This window comes from Raphanus sativus, unplaced genomic scaffold (assembly GCF_000801105.2).
Source record: "Raphanus sativus cultivar WK10039 unplaced genomic scaffold, ASM80110v3 Scaffold2415, whole genome shotgun sequence".
NCBI classification, from domain to species: domain Eukaryota; kingdom Viridiplantae; phylum Streptophyta; class Magnoliopsida; order Brassicales; family Brassicaceae; genus Raphanus; species Raphanus sativus.
In genome coordinates, this window is record NW_026617723.1 from 5,589 (window position 1) to 15,668 (window position 10,080).

Consider the following 10,080-nt stretch of genomic DNA (forward strand, 5'->3'; position numbering starts at 1 on the left):
CATGTCACTTATCAGGCTTCCTAGAAACTATCAGCATTACAAAAAGAAGAAAGTATTCATTTATGAGGAATCAAGGACAGAGCTCAATGTTTCTTTAAGTGTTGTTTATGGATCTCACCAGAGAAAATTTCAATGTAATATATTTGCTATGGTCTTTGTAAAGAGGTGAGCAGAAGTGGACAGAGCTACTCAAGACATCAACAATGCTTTTGCCTATCAATTCTCATGGGACCTCTCGTCCTCGCCTTCATTGTATAGTTTCTACTAGAGTCAAAAAGTTGAAAGTTCACGTGAAGATTGCTTTTTTACCTGCAGATGCATGTGTTATGACAGAAAAAGACAAGAAAGCTTCCTCTATTTTGCTTTGGTTACAAGAACAAGAATGTGTTCATAAGTCAAACAATGATTGACACTTGAAGAACTTTTGTTTTTGTCAAACTAGTAGTTAGAATCTTTTCCTACTCTCTTCTCTTTCTCACTACGCTAGCCTTTTAAATTTGTCTCTGTCTATGTATATTATTTATTTTCAAAAGTAAAAATTACTTATTTCCATTTCTTCTTTTAGATTTAGTTACATCTAGGCATTATATTGGTGTTTTCTTTCTTTCTTTTTGAATTTGATTATTCTGTTCATACTTGTTTTTCTTGGCTTTTAATTTACTTCTACAAGAGAAATAAAGAGTTAAAGGTCTTTTAAGTTATTGTTATGAGTCGTTAACATATGGATAAAGATCAACTTTCATATATTAAAACTAAGTCAAATCAAATTGTAAATAATTAAACCAAAAAGGAGGTTAATTAGTCAAACTTAGCATGCAATGTTGGGTACCAAACCTTAACTTTTGTCGCTTTTAATCTTCTTTTAAATCTCGAGATTTAGCTAGTAACAACTCCACTTCTTACTTCTTCTTCAAGGTCTTTTACTATAAATACCTCATTCCTCTCCCCTTACTTCATATATATCCCTCCTCATCACAAAGCCTTTCTCCTTTCTTCATCTTCTTGTTAAAAGTAATGGCAAGACTCAGTACCTTTCTCCTTGTTATTTATCTCCTTTGCTTTCTCCCTCTCTGTCTCTGCCACAAAGAGCTCTGGAGGCAAACTCTCCCCATATTACTATGCACATTCATGCCCACAAGCCGGGGAGATCGTGAGATCAGTTGTAGCTAAAGCTGTTGCTAGAGAGACCCGCATGGCTGCTTCCTTGATAAGACTTCATTTCCACGACTGTTTCGTTAAGGTTTGGTTAATTTCTTCTAACGTGTAACTCTTTTTTTTTTGTTTATTACGTATTGAGCAAGGTAACTGTGAAATGTAGGGTTGTGATGGCTCTTTGCTTCTAGACAGCAGTGGGAGGATAGCGAGTGAGAAAAACTCAAACCCTAACAGAAAATCAGCTCGTGGATTTGACGTAGTTGACCAGATCAAAGCTCAGCTTGAGAAAGAATGCCCTGGAACTGTCTCTTGCGCTGATGCTCTTACCCTAGCCGCTAGAGACTCCTCTGTTCTCGTAAGTCTCCTCCACAACCTCTCTTGTCTTGATAACAATAATGAAAAAATCATCTGTTTTGGTTCTTGGTTTTAGACTGGTGGACCAAGCTGGATGGTTCCATTAGGAAGAAGAGATTCAAGAAGTGCAAGCTTGAGTGGCTCCAACAACAACATCCCTGCGCCAAACAATACTTTCCAGACAATCCTCAAAAAGTTCAAACGTCAAGGACTCGATGTCACCGACCTTGTCGCTCTCTCCGGTAAGCTTTCCACACTCTGTACAGAGTTACTTCACATGCACGTAACAATACAAAAAAAAAAATAACTATTACCTACCTTGCTTAACTCTTTCTCAGGGAGTCACACCATAGGATTCTCGAGATGCACGAGTTTCAGACAGAGGCTATACAACCAGTCTGGAAACGGTCGTCCGGACATGACACTGGAACAATCCTTCGCCGCTAACTTGCGCCAAAGGTGTCCAAGATCAGGAGGAGACCAGAATCTCTCGGTGTTGGACAAGGTCAGCCCGGCGAAGTTCGACAACAGCTACTTCAAGAATTTGGTAGAGAACATGGGTTTGCTGAGCTCGGACCAGGTTCTGTTCAGCAGCAACGATAAATCAAGAGAGCTTGTAAAGAAGTACGCAGAGGATCAAGGAGAGTTTTTTCAAGCAGTTTGCGGAGTCAATGATCAAGATGGGAAACATCTCTCCCTTGACGGGTTCGAGTGGAGAATCAGGAAGAACTGCAGGAAGATAAATTCTTGAGTTCGTTATATGAGGAAATTGAAATGAATAAAAAAAATATTTTGTGGGGAAAGAAATGTATGAATGACAGTTTGCTTTAATTTGTTTGTGATATGTTGTATTTTTAATTTTCCATTTGAAGTTTTATGTTGTGTTATTTCTGATTTTGCTAAGAGAATAGTGAAATATATTCCTATTATTTTATCGTTGATTTATTGTTCTATTACATCCTTCATTCAACAAATGATAATTCTACTTTTTATCATGATTTACTTGCATCACTTATTAATCCACATCTAACAATTTTATTTTCATCATATTAAAATGTTGTATAAATTATTTATTAATCGTTATAGTTGATAATGAATCACATTTTAAATCTCATACTCCAATTTTATGTTATATAAAAATTAATAAATCTTCAATTAAACTAATGAACTAACTTGGTTTCTACCATAAATATTTTAGAATAATTCCTGTTATTTATGTTAAACTGCTGTTTTGGGCCTAGGGCCTAAATAATCCTAACACTCTCTATAATATCAAAATACAAAGAGGCCCATAACGGCCCATTTATATGACTTTCGGTCCGTTAGGGTTTATGCTCTCTTGCTCACTTCATCAGTCTGACATGAATTCTCCAGCCTGCTAGAGAGAGAGAGAAGAAACTAAACTATGAGGAACCTACGAGTCATCTCCTCTCATCTCTCACGAGGTTTGAGATCCATCCAGTCAAACCCGATCCAATCTCGTCGTGGATACTCATCTCAATCGGAAAACGTCTCCAAAATCGTAACGGAGCTCTCCAACCTCACGCTCCTGGAAACGATGGACCTCACCGAGCTCCTCAGGAAGAAGCTAGGAGTCACCGACATGCCCGTGATGGCGGCGATGATGCCGGGATGTCGATTCCGGGATCTGGAGGAGGAGGCGGTCCCGGAGCCGCGGCGGCCGGGAAGGGGGAGGAGAAGAAGGCGGAGGCGAAGACGGCGTTCGATGTGATGCTACAAGGGTTCGAGTCGGCGTCGAAGATAAAGGTGATCAAGGAGGTGAGGGCGGTTACGGATTTGGGGTTGAAGGAAGCTAAGGACTTGGTGGAGAAGGCGCCGACTTTGTTGAAGAAAGGAGTTAGTAAGGAGGAAGCTGAGAAGATCATTGAGAAGTTGAAGGCTGTTGGTGCTAAAGTTGATATGGAGTGACCTTTTTTTAGGTACTCTTCTAAGCTCTGATTGTGAGCTGTGTTGTGTATGAGATTTTGTTGTAGCTATTTAAATCTTGGAATTGATGAGGAACAGTATGTTTGATTCTGGGTTTGCTTAAAGCTGTCTGCTTTTTTATTATGGAACGTTAGCTCTTGTGAGCAGTGTTGTGTATTGAGTTTATAGTAGCTAAAAAGTCTTGGAATTTATAAGGAACAGCATAAAGTTGTTTGCTTTTCTTCTACTAAAGCGTTAGCTCTGACTGTGAGCAGTGTGAGGCTCGCTTGTTGCATTGTAGCAGCTATTAAGTCTTGGAATTGGAATGGAACAGTATGCTGATTCTATTGTGAGCAGTGTTGTGGATAGAGCTTGTTGCATTGTAGTATATATGAGGTCTTGGAATTCATGATGAACAGTATGTCTTATTTTTGTATGGAACTTTGGTTCTGGGATTTATATTGAGGTTCATGAGGAGGGGCTTTTGAAGTTTCTTCTGCTCGCTCAAGCATTAGGTTTTGTATTTACCTCTCTGTGCTCTTGTCACAGTGTACACAGACCGTAGACGTTGTTGGATATTGAAGTAAATCTTGAGGAACAGCGATTAGAATTAGCCTTTGTAGTCTATTGGTGTAGTACTCTAAAATGTTAGTAGATTTGTATAGGGACGACTGGAATTAAATATTAGGGCATCTGTATGTTTGATTCTGTTGCACCAGTATAGTCTTTAAGTCACATGCTAAAGGTTGAAATTTTGGCTGCAGGTGTTATTATAAATGGAGCAAGGAACAGATGAAGCTAATGCTGAGTAGTCCTTCAAGTGTTTATTACGAATGTAACGTGTCATGGAGTGTCTATCATCAGCCTTTCACTTTAGATAACACATTTTAGCTTCAATTGATTAATACATGGGAGCAAAAGTGTCTCTTCTTTTGGATCAGTCATTGTCTCAGTTCTTGGTGATGATCTCTTATCAACAGAAGATTCAGTCCATTTCTTTTTTTACTTGATAATAAATCTATGTTATTTGATGACTCTATAGTTTCTGCACAATCTTTTAGTGTGATTAAAAGGCTGAGAGAAACTCTTCTTGTTTTGAAGATTGAAACAGGTCAATAACTCGAGTTGAGATCATACAATTTAGTTACTAATTACAATATCAAAGTACACATCACAGTGATCACATAGAGATGTTATACTTTGTCATCATGGTAGCGCCACCTCGTTTCTTTTGGGATCTTCCATTTTTGCAATTTTTCAAATAGTGGTCGTTGTCTTTCGGTTTTTGCTGCAAGGATGAGTACAAGAGAAGAAGAAGAAGAAACATCATAAGAAGAGTGTACAGTGACAGCCTTTGAAAAAAAGAGGAAATAGCACAAACACACAACAAACCTTCACAGCTGAGCTTGAGAGCATTGAGAGAATGCTAAGACAGATTGAACTTAGTCTCATTGCAGGCGACCATGAACCATACAAAATATCTGCATCAGCAAAATATACACAGAAGCTCTTGTTATCAGACTCTGAAACACAGGAGTGAATCATTGTGTTTGTTTCTTACCCAAGCAAATGTGACCGTTGCTGTAAACATGAGGATGGAGTGGAGCTGGATGCTGAAAGATAACCTGTGGAGCTTACATAGGATAATGCTCAGGAAATTCCACCAGAAGTTGGTAAGTTTCATTGGCATAAAGAGTTCCTGGAGCTCCCTTCACTTCAATAGTCCATCTTTTACACGAAAGTTTACAATATCACATCATTAATTTTTTGATATTAAGGAAAAGACATAAAACTGGGTATATAAAGCTGTATATACCTTTGGAGATTATCAGAGACTCTGTGCTTGAAACCAGAAGGAGGGTTAGTCTGCCACTCCATGAACTCTTTCTGAGCTCTATTGGCGGCAATTTTGGTCAGGCCCTAACAAAAAGAAAAAAAACAGAGATGATCAAGGCAAAGAAGATATAACAAAAGGCTTATTGTTAATACAATTAAAGAATCAATCAACCAACCTTGCGAGTTGATTCGGATGAAGTTGTCATTTGTGTTTAAAAAAGTTACTACAATGAGTGTGAGAGAGAAGATTGTGTGTGTGTGTGTGTTGTTTGTCTCCTTAGCCATATCCTTGAGCTTTTTATAGTGTATTATCATCTTCATCTTGTGTTTAAAGCATAGCATCTATGTCCAGTCATCAAACCCCAAGTCGTTTATCATGTCTTTCCACTGGTGCTGGAGAACCGAATCTTTACACGCTTTTTGCTACTCTCGCGATCACGATCAGTTTGGAATATAATCATTAAACATTCCAAAAATCTACTTTCGGAAAAGCCTTTATTTCCTAAACTAGAGAGACCTTTTGTTCCGGTTTAACTCCATTTCCAATTTTAACTGGTTTAATAAGGTTTTTATGTGAGAGATTCTTGAAGATACAGTAGTTGCTATTATAAATAGATGGTAGATTCTTCTCTTTCTGAGTTTTCAGTCTAAGTACACTGCAAACTTGTAATACACGTAAGCTCCACAGGTTTTTATTCTTTCTTATCCCATGTTTAATAAGATATTAAAGACAGTGACAACAACATGGAAGAAGCATATTACTTTAGTGAAGTGACTTTTTAATCAACACTTGCTTATACTGTTCCTTTGCATCGATCATACTTGCTCAAACTTGTCCTTCATCATATTCCCCATTTTCTTCTTTTTGAAGAATCATCTCTCATCCCCACCTTGCATTCGTTTAAAGAAGAATGTCAATGATTCCCCAAACTAAAGATGATAGATTCCTCCTCATAGACTGATAGTGCTTTCAATAATTTCATAAAGCATAATCTTTTTTCACCTTAGGGAGAGAAGAAAGAGTGAGGGAGAACTTTGTATGGATTGAGAATCCCCTTAGGGTCCAGCAACTTTTTGAGGGATACCATTAATGCACCTGCAAATAGAGTGACAAGAATGACCCCATAAGCTCTATAGATATGTTAGTTCGATTCGTTGTTTTGTTTGTTATGCTCACGGTTTCTGGTGATTTGCTGTAGAAGATTTCATTAGCTTTCATTACACCTAATCCATGTTCTGCACTGATGCTTCCACGGTGCTTTGATGTCCACTCATAAACATAAGGTTCTATCAAACCTAAAAGCTGCAAAGAAAAGAGTGAAGGACATTCATTACTTTGGACATCTTCAAGTGTTCACGTCGATATATTGATTTACCTTATCGTTATATTCCGCGGCTGAGATGTTTAAATGAAGATTACCGTCTCCAAGATGACCATATCCCATGACATTCGCTAAGCCATCTGAAACATGGACTTACATGGTTTGAATGCAGTTAACAATTGAAATAACACTGGAATATGAATATTTCTTACCTAGTCTCCCTCTAAGGTCGTTGACAATATTGTAAATCTCTTCAACAGGTAAGGATAAGTCATACTTGTAACAAGCTCCTGCTTTCTGTAACGCCTCTGTTATACCCTGCAAGGTATAAAATATATTTCCTTAAAATCAAGGTTTCTCTGAAGGCGATATAATACTAAGTGTGTACCTCTCGTATGCGCCAAAAAGAAGATGCTTGGTTTATGTCTTGAGCTATTACACCATCAGAGACTAAACCTTGTTCCAGTGACTTTAAAAGGAACGCTTCAAGCTTCTCCCTGCATTAGTTTTTTGAATCAGACAAAGAGAACTGTTACCAAAAAATGGCATAAGTTCATTTCACCTGTCATAAGTTTCACCACTTCCTGTTGTCTCTATCAAAATGTAAAAGTTCTCTGAAGAGGAAACTGGGTTACGGACACCGTCTAGGTGGTTAAGTACCTAGCAAATGAATTATCACGTTAGCAAAAATCATAAGACTAATGCAAACAGTTGGTAAAAAGCTTTACCAAATCCATGGAGTTGTTATCAAGAAACTCGAAAGCAGACAGTATCTCTCCAAGATTTCTCTTTGCTTCAACAAAGAAGTTTCTGAAAAAGAAAGGGAAATAAATATAAAAAAGAGAGACAAGGTTATGATGAGAATTACCGATGAATAAATGTTTTAAGTCGTATCCAGTGTTGTCTGATTCAAAACCTGGCAGCTGAGAAAGTCTTTGCAGGCGATGAAGGCTAAGTTTACAGAAGACATCTTTGGTTGTGTGAGTATAAGACTTTAGTCACAATACCAAGTGATCCTTCACTACCTGTGAGATAACTATAAGTCCTTTTATTACTGAAGTGACTGTATAAGCACAAGGTTATGATGAGAATTACCGATGAATAAATGTTTTAAGTCGTATCCAGTGTTGTCTTTGCGTAAAGTTCCCAATGCATGTCAAGCACATTTCCATTTGCTGTGACAGCTTCTAGACCTGGAGATGGTAAGAAAACAAATATTAGGAAGATGAGATCCAAAAGAGTATATCTGGATGGATGAATAGAAGTGAATAGAACTATAATTGATTACCCAATACGGTTCCATGAAGTGAGCCGTAACGGATAAGGCGCAAACCACCAGCATTAGTTGAAACATTTCCACCAATATGACAGCTTCCTTTTGCACCTAAGTCTAGAGAGCATAACAAAACTGAGGAGACATAAATCTATGTTGTTGCTTACCGAACAATTTTTTAAGTAATAAACAAAACAATCTTCTTTTTCTATTACCCTTTTGTGTCAAGGAAGCTGCCAGATTTTCCAAAATGCATCCTGCTTCACACACCAAGACTCCACTAACCTGAAGTATAGAGCATCATATCATCACCAAGTATGTAGTTACATTACTCTTTAAGTAATTTTTTTTTGGTATCTAACCGAATCTGCTGCATAAATAGCTATAGAGGGCTAATTACCTCATCAAAGGACAAGACTTTATTCATCAAACCAACATTGATGATCACCTGCAAAGATGTGACAAAAGTGTAGGTAGCTAGAATCAACTTATCCAACATTATCATCGCCAATCAATGTGTAGAAGAAAGAAAAACGGTGTAGAACAACCTCATCAAAGACAGGCACACTTCCACCAACAAGACCGGTGTTTCCTCCTTGAGGAACAACAGCTAAACTCCTGGAATCACAATACTTAAGTATCTGAGACACCTGCAAACAAAAGATAAATCTATCTTCAACACAAATTGTCATCACAATCCAAACAGTCAATGAAAAAAGAAAATAAAAAAAAACCTCTTCTGTGTTCTTGGGCAAGAGCATCAGCTTACTAGATCCTCTGTACTTATGCATCCAATCTGTATTAGCAGTCTCGAGCCTCTCTTCATCTTCAACCACGTGTTTCTCACCTAGTATCTCCTTGAAGTAGCTAACGTCTTTAGGTTCCAACGAAGAAAACAATGGGTTTCTCTGGACTTTTGAAGCTGATGATGACCCAAATGACTTATACTGCTGCATCGTCCACATGTTTCTTCCACCAGAGACATGGATGATGATGATGATGATGATGATCAAGCAGCTCTGTGTTACGACCCTTCCCAGCATTTGACTCAAAGGTCTTTCCTTTTGACTCGTAACGATTAACGAAGCCTAAATCTGATCCAAAGTTTCAATCTTTTTTTTGTTTCAGTGAAATTGAATTTACAGAAAAAGTGAAATTGGAAAAACCGAACCTGAAACAGAAGGAGACATTGAGTTATGTTTTTGTCGGAAACTACTTAGTGATTTGCATGCCGATCGTATAAAATCTCCTGATCTTCTCCAGCTATGGATCATCATCGTTCTTTTCCTTCCTTGCACTTACGTCTCCGTCTCTCTTACCAGAGAAAATGTTCGTTAGTCGATAACAACAACTAGAAAGATTAAGAGACTTATACGAAAATGTCAAAATACCCCTGTGTCTGGATAAAACGAAACGCTGCGTTTGTGTGTCTGAATGATCGATCTTAAAGCTCTGAACTTTAGATAATTTTGCATAATTCCGTTTGTTATTTTATTCGTATCTATCTTATTAAAATAGGAAACATTACAACTTCTAGGTGGATTTTTAAAGGTGGATCTTATATATTTAAATTAAATGTCTCAGTTTTTATATATAATATGTATCATAGTCTAACTTTGCATTGATGTATTTCCTTAAATACAGTTCTTCTTTTTGTCCATATTCCATATATGATTTTTACATTATTACATGTCGATTTAAATAAGATATATACTAAGAACTACCTAAATACTAATCGTTCTATAATTACCCTATACAATTCATTTTTAAATGATCAGTATACTTTCATTGGTCATATTAATTTTATTAGTACGAATAACATTAGGTAGATAAGTCATAGACACATACATAAAGATATGACTATTCTATAACTACGTTGGGCCTAATCTACTTTCTAAACACAATAAAAACATAGCTTCATATATTGTATAGAATATAGTAATATTGTATAATATTATACTTATACAATAATACTAAAAACAAACCAAACTGAAATATAATATATATCGAAAATGCTTTGAACCATTACACACAAAATATATTGGAACTCATAGATAAAATTCACTTGAAATACATAATAATTATTTTAAGAAATTAAATTTCGTAATGTACAAAAAACATAAGTTTTTATATAAAATTTTGTGTTACAATAAAAAGTACCACAACCTCACGCTGCAAAAATGTTATTTTTACATACGAAAGACAGTTTTGATA

At 36.7% G+C, this 10,080-nt stretch overlaps 1 protein-coding gene and 3 pseudogenes across 1 annotated transcript; 2 read left to right on the top strand and 2 right to left on the bottom strand.

Moving 5' to 3' along the window:
- Positions 1 to 999: 999 nt before the first annotated feature.
- Positions 1,000 to 2,450, top strand: LOC130505608 (peroxidase 49-like; annotated as a pseudogene).
- Positions 2,451 to 2,841: 391 nt separating this feature from the next.
- On the top strand, positions 2,842 to 4,472 carry LOC130505605 (uncharacterized). The gene is given in 3 exon segments (XM_057000203.1): positions 2,842 to 3,140; positions 3,143 to 3,449; positions 4,200 to 4,472. Coding segments are annotated over 2 exon segments (522 nt in total). The 5' UTR covers positions 2,842 to 2,914; the 3' UTR covers positions 3,439 to 3,449; positions 4,200 to 4,472.
- A 75-nt stretch (positions 4,473 to 4,547) lies between these two features.
- On the bottom strand, positions 4,548 to 5,534 carry LOC130505606 (probable ubiquitin-conjugating enzyme E2 17; annotated as a pseudogene).
- A 740-nt stretch (positions 5,535 to 6,274) lies between these two features.
- Positions 6,275 to 9,170, bottom strand: LOC130505607 (D-2-hydroxyglutarate dehydrogenase, mitochondrial-like; annotated as a pseudogene).
- Positions 9,171 to 10,080: the final 910 nt, after the last annotated feature.